At 43.5% G+C, this 20286-nt stretch overlaps 1 protein-coding gene across 1 annotated transcript in view; it reads left to right on the top strand.

Annotated features, from left to right (window-relative positions):
* Nucleotides 1-20286, top strand: part of BANK1 (B cell scaffold protein with ankyrin repeats 1) — a 2047355-nt gene that overhangs the window by 2014169 nt on the left and 12900 nt on the right. The window contains exon 16 of the mRNA XM_069230214.1: nucleotides 20076-20147. Coding sequence (XP_069086315.1) covers nucleotides 20076-20141 — 66 coding nt within the window. The 3' untranslated portion in view covers nucleotides 20142-20147. The remainder of the gene's footprint in view (nucleotides 1-20075; nucleotides 20148-20286) is intronic.

The raw sequence follows: 20286 nt of genomic DNA, 5'->3' as shown, positions 1-20286 counted from the left end.
ATTATGGTGGCCCAGTCTACCAACCTGTTTTAGTCAGGCATATGTAGGCACTTGCAACCTGGGCTTTTTACTAGAGTGAAGGCATGCAGTTGAAGTTTGTAGTTTGATCAAGCCGAAGAAATAGTTAGAGGCAAGAAATTTGCTAGGTTTCCCCAACAAGGGACATATTCTAAAATAAAACTGGTCAGCAACCATGAGACATAGCCAATTTTTAAAAATGCTGACATAGGTGATGCATAATGATGGTTTGGTTGGTGTTCATAATGTACTTTATTTCTTGTGGCACGAATGTCAAGCTTAAGGTTTATTTGGCAATGTTCTTTTCACATGGAATACTGCATGCTGAGATATTTGGGCAGGCAACTATTAGAGAGATGTTATACTGGGCAGTGCTGCATCGCATTGTGTGATTGGGACCTATGTGGTCTGTTCAGATATATAAATAGGTCAGCAGTTTTAGGGGCATATTTATACTCTGTTTGCGCCGGAATTGCGTCGTTTTTTTTGGACATAATTCCGACGCAAAACTAACTCCATATTTATACTTTGGCGTTAGACGCGTCTAGCGCCAAAGTCCATGGAGTTTGCGTCATTTTTTAGCGTGGACACCTACTTTGCGTTAATGATATGCAAGGTAGGCGTTTCCGTCTAAAAAATTGACTCCAAGGCATGTGCGCCGTATTTACACTCCCGGGCAAAATTCACGCCCGGGAGTGGGCGGGTCAAAAAAAATGACGTACGGCCGCTTTTGCACCGTTTTTTAGTGCCTGGTCAGGGCAGGCATTAAGGGACCTGTGGGCTCGGAAGGAGCCCAGAGGTGCCCTCCCATGCCCCCAGGGACCCCCCCTGTCACCCTTGCCCACCCCAGGAGGACGCCTAAGGATGGAGGGACCCATCCCAGGGACATTAAGGTAAGTTCAGGTAAGTGTTTTATTTTTATTTTTTTGTGGCATAGGGGGGCCTGATTTGTGCCCCCCTACATGCCACTATGCCCAATGACCATGCCCAGGGGACAGAAGTCCCCTGGGCATGGCCATTGGGCAAGGGGGCATGACCCCTGTCTTTGCTAAGACAGGAGTCATTTCTATGGGGGTTGGGAGTCGAAAGAAATGGCGCAAATCGGGTTGAGGCGAAAAATTTGCCTCAGCCTGACTTGCCCCATTTTTTGGCGCCCAAGCTCCATATCCCCATACGCCAGCGCTGCCTGGTGTACGTCGTTTTTTTTCACGCACACCAGGCAGCGCCGCCAGCTAACGCCGGCTAACGTCATTAAATAAATACGGCGCCCGCATGGCGCTTCAGAATGGCGTTAGCCGGCGCTAATTTTTTGACGCAAAACTGCGTTAGCGCAGTTTTGCGTCAAAAAGTATAAATATGGCCCTTAATGTCCTCTTATATTGTGCTGAATATTGTGCATGTGGGTGATGTAGGTGTGTTTGGTGTTAGATGATGGCTTGGGTAGGCTAGTATTTTTTAAACAGTAAGGCAAAAACAGTGTGGAGTGGTGTGATTTATTGTGTGATGGGTGGTGCTTTAATGTGTGGTATTGTGAGGTGTAGATTATTTAGGATAACTGTTGTGTAAAAACGTATCCCAAAGACAAAATCGCGAAACCACATAAAATAGCATTCATTCAATACATGTGCTATCCTAAATTTAACACAAAATCATATGAAGAAAATGTTTTAAATTATTTTGCCTCTTTAATTTTACATTTTTTATTTGTTGGTAGGGGAAGAGCCCCAAAAGGTTAAATTCTGCGTCGTTCCTGTAAAAATATGCCTCAAATGATCTGGCCGGCACACCTGGAAAGAATAAATATTATTATGAGGACCAGAGCTCGGGCTGGCAGTTGCTGGAGGCTCAGATCATGACTGTCACGAGTAGTTTGCCTAAATGTGCAAGACAGCACAATAACTGAAGCATCCCGTGCTAGCTCACCGACATAGGCAGACAACGCAGGATGCCAGCAATGCAAACGTTTTGCTTGCTTGTTCTTAGCAAACAAGGTAACACCTACTGGGAATGTTCAAAGTATGCCACATTAAGCATTCGTCTATATGGATTAGTACCTTGTATTGCATCCAGACGGTTTCAACGTTTGTGTGACAGAAGTATCATGCAGAGTCACACAAACAAACTTAAACATCTTTTAAAACAATTCATATTGATTCAAGAAAAAAAGAGAACCTTAGATTTTATTTTGAAGTCTTATGCAAAAGCATAGCTGTCTTGGTTCTTTGGAGACTCCACAAGGTCAGGGGTCATTTTGCCCCAAAACAGAGTTTCACTGGAGGTCAGCTGAGTGTGAGGAATACCAAAGCAAAAATGTTTATTGTCTATTAGTAAGCAGATGAACCTACCATTTCAATATCACTTTCCAGCTCAACCACAACATGAAAAGAGGTGCATGTGCCTCGTGTTTGTGGTTTTCTCATCATGTAAGCAGTTTCTGGAGTTTTGCTACATTTTTGCGTGCTTCTATATTAAATTTTGCTGGGATGCAATGCTATTTTCCCTAATATCAGTTAATTTTCAGGAGAGAAATATTTTAGGTAAACCTCTGAGGGTTCACCTGTAAAGTTTAGAAAATTTCAGTACACTATATCAAAATCCATTTCACAACGTCACTGTTGATTTAAGCGTAGCTTAATACTTATCTGCTATTTCATTGTTTTTAATGATGATCAATTGTATGAGAGCTTTGGCTGCTTGAGTTTGGAGTGGTGGGCCTTAACAAGAGGCCGGCAATGTGTTCAAGCACTTTAACGTACTCTCCTCGGTTGAGAAGGGGCTGAGGAAGGCTGGGGACTCTGGTCACTGTACAGGAGAAGAATCCTTGCTCTCTTAAACTGGTCTGGTTCCGACCAAAGCCCAAAGAACACCCTCCAGCAGGAGACCTCACTCGATGGGCCACAGTTCTAGATAAGACTCTGTCTTCCTAGAGGACACAGGGTCTGTTAGGCCACAAACAGAGCTGTGAATGGACAGAGAAGGAGGACTGTCTGCAACTCTGGTGTGCCTCTGGCCTCAAGTGGTTTAGTGATCCCATGAGCAGAATATCCCCCCAACCTGGAGTAGGTGGTCTGCTGACCTCACAGTAATCTTTTTGGAAAGGAGAGAGCTCAGATGAGCTGTACAACCCCACTTTTGTTTGGAATGGTCTTTTTTAATCTTTGACTAACTACCAACTGCCGTTCTTCTCCATTCACGTTTTCCCCATTTGTCCCCTAAATCCAGACACCACTGATTTCCCGAGTGTATCTTGTGCTATCTTCATTAATTGGCAAAGTGTGCCACCTCAGCAAAGGCCAGCTCCTGCTACCTATTGAAGATGTGCACCATGCAAATCTGCTTGATTTTCCTTCCTCCCACCAGTGACGTTCAAATACCAGGGCGATCTCACCCCAGGGCCATAGGCCATCCACCTGCCTGATGTGTTCCAGAGTTATTAAGACACCCACATACTTCCTCAGTTCCCACGATTCTGACACTGGAGCTTAAGGGCAATGGCTCAAGCACTGGGTGTACTTAAGCCAATGTCCCATCCCAGTAGGGCAATGGCTCAAACAAACCCTTTATTCCCACACTGAAACTGGTAAAGTCCATGTTCAGACTTGGGGGGTCATTACAACCCTGGCGGTACAAGACCGCCAGGGCTGTAATGACGGAAGCACCGCCAACAGGCTGGCGGTTCTTCCCAGGTCATTACGACCGCGGTGGAAGGGTCGCGGTCGCACCACTGGGGCTGGTGGTTTCCCGCCCCAATGGCCCCAGCGGTAGTAATCCGCCAGGGCAGCGCTGTTAGCAGCGCTGCCCAGGGGATTACGAGTCCCCCTACTGCCAGCCTTATCCTGGCGGTTTGAACCACCAGGAAAAGGCTGGTGGTATGAGGAGTTGCGGGGCCCCTGGGGGCACCTGCACTGCCCATGCCGCTGGCATGGGCAGTGCAGGAGGCCCCTGACAGGGCCCCTTGCAGCTTTTCACTGTCTGCATAGCAGACAGTGAAAAGCGAGACAGGTGCAACTGCACCTGTCGCACGGCCGCAACACCGCCGGCTCCATTTGGAGCCGGCTCCTGTGTTGCGGCCGAGATGGCCGCGTCGGGGTGCGGCTGCATTGGCGGCCGCCTGGCGGTCCGATCTTGGCGGCCGGCTAATGAGGGCCTTGGACTCTTGCTGTAAGCCAGTGGCGTAACAAAGTTTGAGGGGGCCACCTTGCAAGGTACATAGAGGCCCCACCCTCCAGACTCATGCAATAGCTCTCAGTCCAGAGTACTGTGCTGAGCCCCCTCCCACCCACGAAGCTCGGGCCACCTCCACCACAGGAGCTGTGGGGGCCTTTGTTATGCCACTGATGTAAGCATCTTTATTGGTCTCACCTCTTGGCTTCTCGGTCTATTTTCAGCTGCTGGGGATTACACCTCAAACCATTCTTCACTTATGCACTGTGACTTTCCTTGCCTGCCATTTACAACATATCTGACACTCCAACTAAACTCACAAAGTTCTTCTGACCTTCAAAGAGTGATGGGGCGATGCACCTTGGAGACAGTGAGTGTCAGAGAGGTACTGTACTGATAATGCTCTCCAGTAACTCAGAAGAACTACCAAACGAGCTCAAGTTACCATCTATGAAAGTGTGCATCATCTGTGAAAGTGAGAAACTATGGAGTGTCTCAGGGATTAACCATGCTGCTAACTGTATTCAATATTTATTTGAAACCACTGATCATCTCTGATAGAAAGATAGTGACATATCCATTAACCATCATGAAGATACAACACTGCTATACCATAGTGTTCTTAAAATAACACCACAAAAATCAGTAAATTCCAGAGGAACCTCGAAACTTGGATTTTTCATTTCGTTAAAGAAACTCAATTTGTTCTGATATGACAAGGTAGGAAATTATTGGAGAATCACGGATCACTTGGTATCGTATGAAATGAAGTCAGTGAAGTGACTCACAAGGTTTAATAATAGCATGCATTCTCTACATTTAGGTTAGTGAAAAGACACTAAATACATTCTCTACATTCAGGTTAGTGAAAAGACACTATTTACTTGCAGCTACAGACAAAATAGAACCATCAATTCCTAAATATGACTTCTCTTGGCTAGTGCAAACACTACAGCTTTCATACCCGTGTGGAAGCAATGCGGCACTAGTGGAGTTTCTCAAAATAACTTTAGCCTGCATTAGAGGTATTAGGACACAAAACATACAACACACCACACCAGTTTTGACAAGCCTACACTGGCTCACAAATGAGACCAGAATACCCTTCAAAACTATGCACCATGTTCAGACTGGAAACTGGAAATCGGTAAAACTGCCTATTTACAAGATAAACTGATAATAATGACGTTTTGAACGAAAACAAGAAGCAAAGTGCTTTTAATTCTAGAAATACCAAGAACAGAGAAAGCAAAACCTATGAAGCTAGAACACTATCGATCAACCTATAAACACTAGAATGCTCACAGAGCATTAGCTCTTATCATTCATTCATTCTTTGGCCAAACACAAATGAGGGACTCTTTCCCTTATTTACGATTGTGCCTTTGACCTGATATTTCTTAGAGAGAGGTGGTTTCATGTGGCCTCAATGCTGGACATTGCAGTAGCTCCCCCTGATGGCTATGCCATTCTCTGAAATAAGAGAAAGGAAACGTACAGGTGTTGCCTTAATATGTAAACCATATAGGAAGGTTTCATTAGAAGACCCCTCCTGGATGGAGCGCTGGTAGCCCCTTGCACCATTTCTGAGAACCCTGTTATTTATCTTGTGGTAATTTATTGTAATCCATCAGCCCCCGGATACTTTTTTGCCATTTTCTTTGGTTTGGTAGGTTATATTTCCCCGAATGCAAACAGGGAAATTGTCCTTGATGACTTCGATGTATAGGTGGATGACTCTCATAGCAGCCCTGTGAATGGCATATTGGGAGCAGTTTCAGGGTTTGGCCTTTTCCAGAAAGTTACCAGACCTACACACATTAAGGAAATACTACTGATCTTATTTTTTCCTTGATCGGCTAGTAAATATTTTTATGTTTGACCTCTACTGTCTACTGATCACTGTCTGATAACATTTTGTGTAATTCTTAATCCGACACTACACACTCCTTCACACTTGACAAAATTGGGTCCCATGAGTGGGTGGAATAAATAAACTATGCCCAGTCAGGCGAGATCCTCAGCAATCATTGAAATTCTACTGAGCCATAGGCAGATCCTAAACACATTGTATAACACTTTTTCCACTAGCCTTTCAAACACTTTAGATCACCTTCTCAGTCTACTAAGAATAAGGAAAATATCCTATAACATGTCTAATACTTGGTTTACATATGAGTTAAGAAGTGAGAGCCTTAAAGTCTGACAGGTAGAAAGATCTTGGCACCATCCGATTCTCTTGAGTTGTGTGCTGCCTTTCATGTCCATTTAAGAGTGTACAAATGCTGTCTCTTTGAAGCTAAAATAACATTTTCAGGGACTCTGTTTCTCTCACTTCTAACTAATCTAAAGTTTTATTTCAGGTTAACTCTGAACCTATCAGAAATGATGACATGAAATTTCACACTCCACACTGCCGATTTCCTTGTGATACTGATAGCGCGTCAGAACCTTGATAAGTAAACTTACAAGGAGACATGCCTAGGCCGATTAACCTTTTGACCACCTTCTGGGACTTCCCAGTACGAGGTATCTTTCTGGCATCACAAAATCAATATCTCAATAGTCCAATCATTCTCTTAATAACAAATCAACAAGATAATCAATAACATTTAATAAGAATCAATAATGTAATCACCATGACCTTTCGGCCATGAATAACCACACAAATCTAGTTAAGTGTTAGGATATTTCTTCCCTATTGATTACAATCTAATAGTCATCTCCGTTAATCTCATTAGCAACCAATCTCATTAGTAACTCTTCAGATACATAATTTGAACACAGGTAATCAATGCATAGAGAATATTAAATAAGCATTAACACATCATTAATAAGAAGCAGTTTAGCAAAGTCTCAGAGTACCTAATTCAACAAAGCAAGATCTCCGTCATTTGTCTATTTGCACCAGATTTTAGTGAGCACCTTAACTAACCTCGAATTAGCATCAGCATGTTGGGCTTCATGCAAAACAATTTAGCAAACACAAATTTGGAAAACATCTAACTAAGGCGCCTCTATTAAAAGAGCAGTTGGTACTTAGAAATAAAAGTCAAACAGACAATTACAATTTTCATCAGATAGTTACCCCTCCAAATGAATCAGCAAACAGCGTCAGTCTTCGTCCTCAGGACATCAGTCGATTCACCATCAGCAAGGATAGGACAGGGCAAAGTCTCAGTATAGCATAGCTAAAGAATAAGACTCTTCCCTCATATGGAGGAGAAACAAGCATCAGTAAGGACTTAGATAGAGGATGGTTTAAAGTATCAGGAAGAATAAACAGCAAAGGCTCAAAAGAGCAATGGGAAAGTATAGCTTAAGGCAGAATGTCAGAATAATGGCCAATAAACAATGGCTTGTCAGAATAATGCTAATAATAATGGTTAAAAAATGGCTAATAATGGCTAATCATGGCTAATTTCTCCTCGGGTCATGTGGTTATAACAAAACTGTCAAACTAGCCCTTAATTCCCCATTGGATAATATTTGGTGCATCATTATCTCTGTCCAATAATTCTTCACACACCTCTCTAGAATTTTCCACAGAACATAGTTCTCATGCCATTGATTGGCCCATGTTATTGACGTCTTCATCTGGTGGAATGTCAGGTAAGAAAAGTTACACTTTACGCTCCAGTCACTAGTCCCATTATTTTCTCCTAGCCAGGCAGCCTTGCACCTGTTAAGAATTACACTGTTGCATTCAGCAAGAATGTCTCCTTGAGCAAGTCGGGTCTCATTACAAAGAATTTACTACGGCTACACACACATTTCTAGCTTCTGGAAAAGTACAGCTTCGTGTACTTCAGGAGGACAGCACATTGCAAGTTTGGAAAAACACAGTTTAATATGAGACCAGGCAGCTAGGCCCAGACCCTCGCTAACTAAGGCCTAGTAATTAACTTAGCAAAACCCAAATACATAGCTCTAATTATAATATGCCAATAGAAATTCAAACATTAGTACATAATTAGTTCATCATTAATAAGTTTCATTAGTCTTCGTATACATTGATGGCCACTCCCCGTGGGCACATTTCAAACGCGTACATTAATTTTCTACGTTAAGCATTCTCTATGCAGTTTCATTACACAATATATTGTAAGCTTTTCATGTTAATATTAATTTTGAAAGGCACACTCCAACAATACTTGTGATTTCGTGGAAGTTTCTCACTTGGATATTCCTTAGAGAATGTTGGGATTCGAACTGGGTGTGAAGTACCATTGGTGCCAGCTGGCTTGTGCTGTGGATGAGATTCCTTTGACCAAACTCACCTCTGAATCCATGCTGGTATCTGCATGATCCTTGGGGTCAATATGTTGGAGTTCAACCTCTGAACACTGGTGAGGAGCACGTTGCTTGAGACAGGCACCTCTAAACTAGAAAAGCAGAATATTCTTCTTCATCAGCTCCCATGGAAGAAAGAGGTTCACGGATGTGTTATCAACATGAGCGGCAATCATTTTCACAAAATTTAGGAGAACGTTTTGTGGAAGCAAAAAGGTAATACTTGGAAAAAGGGATAAAACAGAGCAGCAACAGGCAAAGTGGAACACAAGCATAAATACATTGTATTTTAATAAAGGGCTAGTGTTGTATGTCAGATCAAGTGGAGAGAAACGTCATCACGTGATAACACCACATACCACAGGCCTAGATTTGCATGTACATGCTGTAAGAATAGTACACGCAGAATCAACGGGGAGCGAATGTGGCGTAACAGCCAGCGCTGTCGACCTTGGGGGTCGGGTATCAGGTTCGAGTCGTGGCATCGGCTCAGCATCCTGTGACTCTGGGCAAATCACTTGATCTCCCCATGGATACCAAACATGAATATGTGCTTGTGTAATTTAACTGGTGCTCCTGTAAAGCGCTTCAATACCATTGGGCCGAGTTTGCGCTATATAAAACAAAAAAACTAAAAATCAGTACACCTGGGTTTTTGTTAATGGAAACAAGCTATCATATCGATGAAGCAAGTTCGCTGTCTCATGAAGTTGTGAGAAAATTGTCAGGTCACGTAAAGGAAGTAAGAGTGTTGTGATTTGCATGCAGAGATTGAAAATACAGGAAATCACAATATCAGTACTTTTGGAAATTTAAGAAAAGAACAGGTATTTTTGGGTAATACTTATCTGCTTTCATGGAACGTATGTTATTGTTGTCATTTATGGAGGGTTTATTTTCAGAGACTGTGGGACAGATTTAAGAATCCCCTAGCGCCACCTTGCACCATTTTGCGCCACTTTTTTAAGCAAATGTTGGGTTAAGTTGGCATTTCCCCTGCGGCATATTTACAAAGTGTCTCAATGCATGCATTGTGCCACTTTGTAACCCCTTGTGCCACATTATGCCTGCGCAAGGCATAAAGTATTGAACGGGGGTGTTCCGGTGCTTGGAGACTTAAAAAAATGGTGCAATGAAATTTAACAGATTAAACTGTGCCATTTTTTTCTGGCATTTTTAATGCCTGATCAGAGCAGGTGTTAAAATGACACACCCATTTAAATCAAAGGGCCTCCCTGCACTTTGCTATATTATTGTCAAACGTTTTGGCGCTAGTGTAGCAAAGCACCACAATAGCATCAACAATGTTCAACGCTATTGTTCTAACTACCACCGTGGTGCACCGTATGATAAATATGGCGCAACCATGGTGTTGTTAGGTACCAGTAGTGGGCTGCAGAAAAAGTGGCGCATCAGAGCTGATGTGGCACTTTTTCATAAATCTAGGCCAGTGTTTTTCTGACAACGCCATGTTCAGAGCAGATGCAAGAACTAAAGTTGTGGCGGTATCTTGAACAACTTTCTTTCAGTGACAAACACACCTTATATCAAGGACCAGTTATTTTCAAATAACATTCAGAGTATATTCGAAGTGCATGATCACCATGTTTATCTGAACAATCCTGCTTGGTGGGGACACTCAGACTGCAAAACTCTATTGTAGAACAGCATTGTAGATTTGGGGGAGTTGTGGTGTAACACCCCCTGAAAAGTGCAGTCTGTAGTAAATAGTTAGGTACAAGTGCTTTCTGTCAGGTATGGTGAGGTCTATGTTAGATTCCATCTGGGATTTGTGACAAATACACACACAAAAAACACACACATACAAACATACAAACACACACTCTCTCATCTCTGTTTTGAAGGTCTTATAAATGTTGGTTAGTTTGAAAAATGTTGTGTTTTAAGTACTACTACCAATACACACTGCCCCTTAAGACCCTCCTCTTGCCCTTCTTCTCATATAATGTATTTTCCCATGATATGCCCACATGATAGGTGGGAAATCTGAAGTTCACCCCACCACCAATCTAACTGGCCAAGCTAGGCCCCTGATGTTTAGACACATCTGATGGCTCTCTGTCTACAGAGGTAAACAGCATTTATGGCGTCAGACTAAGGAGGAATATGGAGGGGCGGTAGCTCTTTTACCCGTTCATATTAAGAGTTTCTACATGTACAAGGGTAGGAACTTTTTTTATCCATTATCCTGAGGTTTGCGAGTTCTCTTCAGTCCTGACTTTTGAGATGCAGAGCCTCACAATACTGTATCCATGGTTTTCTAGAATTAGATAAAGGTTATACATGAAGGTATTTCAGCATCTCTTCCTTAATTTCATAATTGGAAGTCTCTTTCAGGTTCTCCCACTTATCTCTGTCTTGTAAACAGCCTTCAATGTATTGCATCAGCCCACAGATTAGCTCGATGCTTAAATTATTCTTCTCTTCTGAAAGACAAGAAAGGATGTGTTGTGTAGATATTTCTACAAAATAGAATGCTACCTGAGACCCCATCATTGTAGCAAGCTATATACATATTTCCCTTCTACCACCTTTAGCAAAGACTAGCAAAATGTTTCGTGCCCACTGGCTCTCGGGATATTTGGAAGAGCAACACTCCCTTGGCATCAGCCAAATGGACTTTTTGCCCAGTATAGGGGCATGCTGCTTTGGTAGCCATGCTGAACGTTCTATCCCTTGCCTAATTGTGCTTAACTTGTCAGCCAAATTTGACATAATTCTCCATTGTATCCTAGTGAAGCCAATTGAGTGGGTGGCCTTATCTGGAACGGAAAAATGCAGATTTGATTGGTTTCTATCCCTTATTAACGTACGTCATTACCTGACACTGTTCTCCCACAGAGCTTGTCGCTTTTTTAATAATTATTTTAACCTGTATTCAGTATCATAAAACAATTCAGAGTCAGGGCACTCTCCAATATTAAAAAATAAATGACATTGGCTTAAACAATACCTCATTTCAACAAAGCAAATTAGGTTACTTTTGGATGTGAATTCAGAAGACTATTCTCCCTTGTGTTCCTTCTCCCGAAACTTCTTCAACGTTAAGATTATGTGGAGTCCAGAAAATGGCAGGGAGGCACGTGCACAATTTTCAGAATTATGGTTTACTTTAGGATTTGCAATAAGCCTTGCTTTGGCTGTGAATTCAGTTTAAGGTACTATGGGCCTGATTTAGAGTTTCACAAAAGGGGTTACTCTGTCACAAACATGATGGATATCACGTCTTCTGTTTTGCAATCCCATTATATCCTACAGGAGTTGTAATCTGGCTGACGGGATACTCATCATTTTTGTGATGGAGTAACCCATCTGCCAAACTCTAAATCTTGACCCTATGTTTCTGTCATAAAACCATATAAGGGAAAATCCTTATTTTCCTTCAGAACTTGCTATGTAAATATTTACCTACGACCTTTCATATGACAGGTTTGCTGGATATGCTAACCGTTGCACGTTTTTTTCACAGCAAGGAGGGGAGGTTCAGCATTTTCTTTCACTGCAGCAGCTGTTTGGAATAGTCTCCTACTTTATCTTTGTCAGATCAAAAATTCCCAAACATTAAGGAAGTCACTTAAAACCTTTCTTGTCCCTTGATGTCTCCTGATCATTTTCTATCAGATCCACCGCCAATTTATCTTCATTTTCTGTTTATGTGCTGTTGAAGTACTTTGATTCATCCATTTTCCTCTTTTGCAAGAAGAGCCTAAATACCTACTTATTTAAACATTCCTAACCACTGATGAAAGCAAGAACCTCTTGGGTCCTACCTCCCTGCCTTTACTGTTCTTCAAATATTTAGTAATCTATAGATGTTTTAATATTTTTTGTTTTGCTCAAGAAATGATGTACTGCTACCCAGAGTGTGCAGTGCTTCAAATCGACTTGTGAGGCCTCAATATAAAAATAATCAAAAGAAAAGTAAACTGCGGAATGTTGGTACCCCATATTGCTTCATGGGAAATCTCATCCAGTCGAGGCATCTACAGGTGCTTATTTGAAGGTTTAGGAGTCAGAATGACTCACTAACTGAGATGGAACATTTCCATAGTACACACTCGAGGTCATCTTTGTGCTGGTAGCTTAACATGCGCTGAGTAAGAAAATTAAGGCCCATATTTATACTTTTTGATGCAAACCAGCTCCGGCGCTGGTTTGCGTCAAAAAATTTACCGCCGGCTAACGCCATTCCAATGCGCCAGGCGGGGCCTTATTTATGGATTGACGTTAGCCGGCGCTGCGGTCTGGTCAGAGTAAAAATAAATTACTCTAACCAGGCAGAGCCGGCGTAGTGGAAAATGGGGGTTGTGCGTCGGAAAATGGTGCGAGTCAGGTTAGAGTAAAAAATCATGGCTCTAACCGGACTTGCACCATTTTTTGACACACAACCCCCATTGAAATGACTCCTGTCTTAGCAAAGACAGAAGTCATGCCCCCCTGCCCAATGGTCATGCCCAGGGGACTTCTGTCCCCTGGGCATGACCATTGGGCACAGTGGCATGTAGGGAGGCCCAAGTTAGGCCCCCCATGCCACTAAATTGTTTAAAAAAAAATACTTACCTCAACTTACCTGTACCTACCTGGGATGGGTCCCCCATCCATGGGTGTCCTCCAGGGGTGGGTAGGGGTGGCAAGGGGTGTCCCTGGGGGCAGGGAAGGGCGCCTGTTGACTGCTTTCATGGTCAGAGACCATGGAAAGGAGCCCACAAGTCCATTAATGCCTGCCCTCACCCAGATGTTAAAAAACGGTGCACATCAGGCTGGGCGCCGTTATTTAAGGCCCGCCCCCTCCTGTGCGTCAAAATGACCAGGGAGTATAAATAAGGCGCACAGGCCTTAAAGTCATTTTTTGGATGGGAACGCCTACCTTGCATGTCATTAACGCAAGGCGGTTTCCCTCATCCAGAAAATGACGCACACGGATGAATTCTGACGTTCGCGGGGTTGGCGTCTTAGTATAAATATGGTGTAAGGTTTGCGCCGAATGTGCGTCAAAATTTTTGACACACAGTCGACGCAAACAGAGTGTAAATATGCCCCTAAAGCCCTCAACTATGTCTGGAAAATGTGAGGGATTACAAATCGAGAGGGAACCTATTCCATATTTTGGCTTTTTTGGCCTCAAAGCAACTCCAGCCCTTAGAATTAAATGTATAGTTACTAACAGGATTGTTTTATCGAAGTTAATAATCTCATTGACAAGGCAACAATATTTTGAAAGTGAGGCCAGATTGGCTAGTTTGAAACTATATCTGCCAGCCATAAGCTGCCATGAAATTAAAAAGAAGGACGATGAAATGGAATCAAGGGGCATATTTATACTCCGTTTGCGCCGAAATTGCGTCTTTTTTTTTGACGCAATTTCGACGCAAAACTAACGCAAACTAACGCCATATTTATACTATGGCGTTAGAGGCGAATAGCGCCAAAGTTCCCGGAATGTGCGTCATTTTTTAGCGTGAACCCCTTCCTTGCGTTAATGATATGCAAGGGAGGCGTTCCCGTCTAAAAAATGACTCCCAGGCCTTTACGTGGTATTTATACTCCCGGGCAAAAGAGACGCCCGGGAGTGGGCGTTGCTAAAAACGGCGCATTTGCGCCGCTTTTTAACGCCTGGGTCAGGCATGGCGTTAAGGGACAAGTGGGCTCAAAATGAGCCCAGAGTGCCCTCCCCTGCCCCCAGGGACCCCCCCTGCCACCCTTGCCCACCCCAGGAGGACACCCAAGGCTGGAGGGACCCACCCCAGGTAAGTTCAGGTAAGTATTTTTTTTTTTTATTTTAATAATTTTTTGTGGCATAGGGGGGCCTGATTTGTGCCCCCCTACATGCCACTATGCCCAATGACCATGCCCAGGGGACAGAAGTCCCCTGGGCATGGCCATTGGGCAAGGGGGCATGACTCCTATCTTTACAATGATAGGAGTCATGTTGATGGGGGATGGGCGTCGAAAATGAATGGCGCAAGTCGGGTTAAGACGATTTTTTCGACGTAACCTGACTTGCCCCATTTTAAGACGCCCATGCGCCATTTTCCCCCTACGCCGGCGCTGTCTGGTCTACGTGGTTTTTTCCCACGCAAACCAGGCAGCGCCGGTCTGATTGCGCCGTCTAACGCCATTCCATAAATACGGCGCCCGCATGGCGCTTCAGAATGGCGTTAGACGGCGCAAAACTTTTTGACGCTAAACTGCGTTAGCGCAGTTTAGCGTCAAAAAGTATAAATATGGGCCCAAGTTTCTTCTGGCCACAGATATGTTTGACACCTACACTTTATACAAAACATAGGGTCTTATTTAAAGTTTAGCGGATGCAGGATATCTGCCAAAGAGGGGTTGATGTCCTATTTGTCCTATTTAGTGCACGTAGAGGCCATATCTACTCTAAAAATGGAGTATGTGACATGTTGCTTTGGAGAGGATGTCCCAGATCTACCAAACTCTAAAAAAGATGATGTGTTGATTAATGGCCATTTTGCTTGGGTAGTTGGGTTTTGAATATGTAGGACAGTTTCAGGAATCGGGGCTGCAGGCTTTGCCTACAGCTTAGCATTGGAAGAGAGCAGGAAAGCAATACTCCAAACCCGCTCACACAGAGTCTTTTAAAGGAAGGAAAGGCTGACAGTCATTGCAGAATGTCAGCACTTTCTAGATGAGGCAGCTTTCTGACAATGAACTACAATTTTCAGCAGGGTCTAAATTCTGTAATATTCTAAAGAGAATACCGCCATCCTGGATTTCTGTCTGTACCTTCCCTTGCGGCCCAGAGCATCTTTGCTAGGCAATCATGAGACAATGTTGCAGCAGCCCAGACATTGCTACATGGATTTTGGGATTTCTTGAGGGCCCATCATTTTCCTGAGTATTTGTACTGATGTACATTGAATATACATAAAGGTGTGTATAAGTTGTCTTGTTGATGGGAACAAACGTTGAACTACTACCTGAACATTTCCACAAACTCTTCTAAGACTGTCAGTTGTTACATTTGCTAAGGATCATCGCGTGTTGGAACAGGAAGGGTTTCATAGACAGGACAAATGAATGTCAGGTGTATATAGCTCCGAGACAGTGAGACAAAAGGGGACTAGGTGTTGGCAGGATGGGCCATCCCTGACTTGATGAGGGGAAGGAGCAGTCACCTATCAACCTTTAAAATCACGAAGGCTCTTCCCCAGCACACCCACAATGGGGTTGCCACTAATCTTTTGTGCCTCCAGACAGTATGGGGCCCGGGCAGGGAGGCAGGTAGTTCCAGACATCTTTGGGGTGGACACCTCCAGAACCTTGTCCTACTTCAAAAGTGGCACCAAGTATAAATATTGGGCCCTCAGGCCCAAATCTTGAGCACACCTTTGAACCTGTGGAAGACTCAGAAGGACTGCTGTGCTGTTCGGCTGTAAGAAAGACTGATATTCTGCTGCCTTGCTGCCTCAGTAAAAGGTTTACTTGCATCCTGACCCCAGGACCACTGGAGTGACTCCAAGGGCTAGTTGGCTGCCTCCTGATCGGAGCCTCATAGACAGAAAAGGCTCCAATCACCTTGAACCCAGCACCTACACTTTGTCTATTTTGATTCTTACCCCCACATTGTGCCACCCCAGTCCTGGACCCTTCAAAGTGGGCCTGAAGGTGCTCTGCCAGCCATGCTGTGGTCTAAGCAAAACCGATGCAATGCAACACATCACCTGGCCAACTCTACATTGGAACCATCGCTGTATGACACATCACTGCCACAGTATCCTGCAGCTCTGCGGAACCTCCGCTGTGTGATGCCTCCTCGATGAAGGACCTCATGTGGCAGCCTTACAACTCCTCAGAACTGCTGTTGAACACAACTTCCACAGTGTAGGATCTCGCATTGCAGCCATGCAGTTCTCTGGAATCGCCGCAACGTCACACATCCTCAACGCAGGACCTCGCACCTCAGTCTGCAGCCCGTTGGAACGGCCACTGTGTGATGCTTCCTCCATGCGGGATATCTAAGGTACTTTTTTCAGAGTGCCTAACTTGGTCCTTGAAATTGCCCGTTCTCCATCATGGTTGGCTAGAACTTGTGACTTTGTTCTCGTCAGGTGCAACCAGATAACCACAGTAGGCTTTTTGCACTTGCAGGCACTATTTTCACTTAAATCTTTAAAATTGCATATGTCCGGTTCTGCTGATTGTATTTTTGTCATTTTGGTCTCAACTAATTTAATAATTTTTGCTTTATGTTTCCTAAATTTGTTTGCAATTTTTCTTGTATTGTGTTTTTTTATTACTATTTGAAGTGCTGGATAAATACTTTACACATTGCCTCTAAGTTAAGCCTGGCTGCTTTTGTGCCAAGCTACCAAAGGGTTAAGCGCAGGTTAATTTGGGGTTTGCTTGTGTCTTCACCCTGACAAGAATTGTGGTTTCTGCTTAAGTAGAGTTCCAACCCCCTCAACCAGCAACCAAATTTCCTACAATAGGGATGAATCTTGCTGTAGGTATTCAGGTCATGGAGAAAAGAAGTACATATATTTGAGGTGCTCATTCTTTTGGGGTTTTAGGAATGCCATTTTTCACATCAAAAATGAAGAGAGTTGGTTACACAGAGATATTGGTAAGCTGTATCTATTTACCATTACCGTTAACCATACAACCGTCTACGGCAAAGTAGTTACGATGTATCTTTGCCTTGTATGTGTCCACTAAACCATGTAGACATCCGTACAAGTCAAAATAGTGGCATTCAGTGTCGCCATTTTCTCTTGTATTCCTTTTCCCATCTCTGCCACTGGGGTCCCATATTCCTGTATATGTGGTCAATCAATCAATCAATCAATCATGGATTTGTAAAGCGCGAATAATCACCCATAGGGTCTCAAGGCGCAGAATGTAGGTGTTCTGCTCAGTCGAAGATCCAGGTCTTGAGGTCCTTCCTGAACTGCTTCAGTGATGCGGTCTGCCTGAGCTTGAGGGGAAGTGTGTTCCATGTCCGGGCTGCTAGGTAAGAGAAGGAACTTCCTTCTGCTGTACTTTTCCAGATCTTTGGGACAGCTGCAAGGGCGAGCTGCGAGGAATGGAGACTTATGTTGGGTACATAGAAGGCGAGGCAGTGGTTGAGGTATGCTGGCCCTATGTTGTGCAGTGCCTTGAAGGTGTGGATCGGGAGTTTGTATGAGATGCGCTTGTTGACCGGAAGCCAGTGTAGGTCTCTGAGGTGAGAGGAGATACGGCTGTGACGGGGAGGTCCAGGATAAGTCTGGCTGCTGCATTCAGGACTCTTCGTAGTCTAGATTGAAGTTTCTTGTTGGTGCCAGCCTACAGTGCGTAACTGTAGTCTAGTTTGCTGGTGAGGAGCCCGTGGACTGTCTTCCATGGGTAGGGGGAATCCATTGGAAGATCTTCCACAGGAGACGGAGGGTGTGACAGCTTGATGAGTCAATAGTGGTCAATAGTGGAAGTGGTCATTAGTGGAAATGTAATTGGTAAGAGAAGGGAGAGTCCATGCTCCTGTTTGATTTCATGCAAAAGATTTGTGCAGTGACTAACTATGGTATGCATATGATGATCTTTTCATTGCTGGAAACACAGTCATCTTACTTTTTTTGCGAAGGTCAGAAAGTGGCTGTCATAAATTTATTAGAGTCAAAGACACTGAAAGGTTGGCCTATCTATGAATTTCAAATATGTCTCTGTATGTGCCTCATTTAGGTGTGGGAAGTTATCCTGCATCCAAATCTGAATGGCTTCTAGCCATTGCTGAAGAGGCAAAAATATTTTGTTATTGATGACCTAAATGTAAACAAAAGTGTCAACAGTGCATGACTGCACCCATACTAAAAGTTACTTAGCTATTAGCTACGTCAAACAGTTTGGTAACAAATTTTAAAAGAGGGTGGGAAGGTCAAAGAGGTGAAGATTTAAGGACCGTGCAAGGCAGTGAGACATTTTGAAGTAGAAAAGGCCTAATCTGGCATGATTTGTTCTGGCATATATAACACAATGGAAACAAGACACCATGGGGCCAGATGTAGAAAGATTCCAAATTGCGATTTGCAATTTGCGAGTCCCTGCTACTCGCAAATTGCAAGTCGCAATTTGGAATGCAGAAAGGTGTCTCAGACACCTTCTGCAACTCGCTATGGGGTCGCAAAGACCCACCTCATAAATATTTATGAGGTGGGTCGCAGTTTGCGACCCCATAGCGAGTCTAGGCACTCACGGGGATGGTGGCCTGCTGAAGACAGCAGACCACCATCTCCGTGACTGCTTTTAAATAAAGCAGTTTTTTTTTTCTCTTTGCAGCCCGTTTTCCTTAAAGGAAAACGAGCTGCAAATAGAAAAAAATACCGAAACCTTTTGTTTCGGTTTTTTTCAGAGTAGGCAGTGGTCCACTGCCTGCTCTGAAAAAATAATTTTGTGAGCATTCACAAAGGGGAAGGGGTCCCGTGGGGACCCCTTCCCCTTTGCGAATGAGTTACCATCCACTTCAAGTGGATGGTAACTGCGAGTTGATTTGCGACCGCTTTCGCGGTCACAAATCAACTTAAATCGCGGTGCAAGTCGCAAATAGGAAGGGAACACCCCTTCCTATTTGCAAGTCGGAAACACATTTTGCGAGTCGGTTCCGACTCGCAAAATGTGTTTCTGCATCGCTTGAGGGCTTTTGCACCTCGCAAACGGCGTTTTTCGCCGTTTGCGAGGTGCAAAAGCCTACCTACATCTGGCCCCATACCCGTTCTCCGTAATCAGATCTACAGGTCAACGATGTTGAGCACAAAGAGATCAAGCATAAGGAGAAGCATCTCAAGGACCCAATTCACAAATAGGATGCTATCCTAAAAAAATAGCAATACTGTTCAGATTCCATACCTGATTCAAAACATCTACTGCATATTTGATGATCATTGATAACATTAATTCATAACATTAAATGTTTAAATAATGCACATTAAATGACCACCAACCCTAGTGATGGTTAAACTGTCTGCCCTCGTTTAAAAATATGCGCAAATGTGTAATTTGGTTATGGTATGAACGCTGTATACCCTAAATTGTACTTGATTAATGGGAATATTGAAGGTAGAGCGAGATCATGGGAACTGGCAATTGCTTGAGTAGATGGTTTAAAAGTAAGCTTTGGGAGTAATTTTACTAAGAAGCTGTGTCTCGTTTTCTGTCATGTGGGATGAATATGTAATATACCAAGAAACGTGTTATTTCCTTTTTCCCATTATTATATAATGACCTTATTTAGATGTAGATGGTAATGGAAACCTTCCAGTTTATGAAGGAAGTGCTTCCTCGCCTTCGGCTCGGGGCTTTAACGCAGGAGCGGGTCTTTAATGGCCGGTAGAGCCCACTACGGTGGGTTCTACGGCTATAGTAGAATCTGCCCATGGATTACAGTTGCGATTTACCACTGCTTCCTTTTTTATTGCTATTCAATACTAAACCAGGCTTAAGTGTGTTAGAAAATATTAAGAACTGTATATCCTACATTATTTAGTAAAATTCCTTGTGTTAGTTAAACGTTACAAATGTATTACATTTTGTTCCACTGAACAATAACTATTGCTTTGACTCTTTTCTCTATTTTTTCCTCTTAGGTACCTCCGCGTGTCCCTAAGGAGAGGGCTCAGGGAAATGTAAAAAAACTTCCTAAAATTAAGTAAAAGCAGGTAATGCCTAAAATTGTGAGGGTGCTGCTGTGATTGATCTGTTGTATCCAGCCTTCCTTTACTGCTGCTGTCTTGCTCTGATTCCTCGGAGTGCCACAAAAGTGCACTGGGGGTTGACGTTATACAAGAACTGCTTAAA

This window comes from Pleurodeles waltl, chromosome 1_1, assembly GCF_031143425.1.
Source record: "Pleurodeles waltl isolate 20211129_DDA chromosome 1_1, aPleWal1.hap1.20221129, whole genome shotgun sequence".
Taxonomy (NCBI): domain Eukaryota; kingdom Metazoa; phylum Chordata; class Amphibia; order Caudata; family Salamandridae; genus Pleurodeles; species Pleurodeles waltl.
This window is presented reverse-complemented; position numbering and strand designations above follow the sequence as displayed.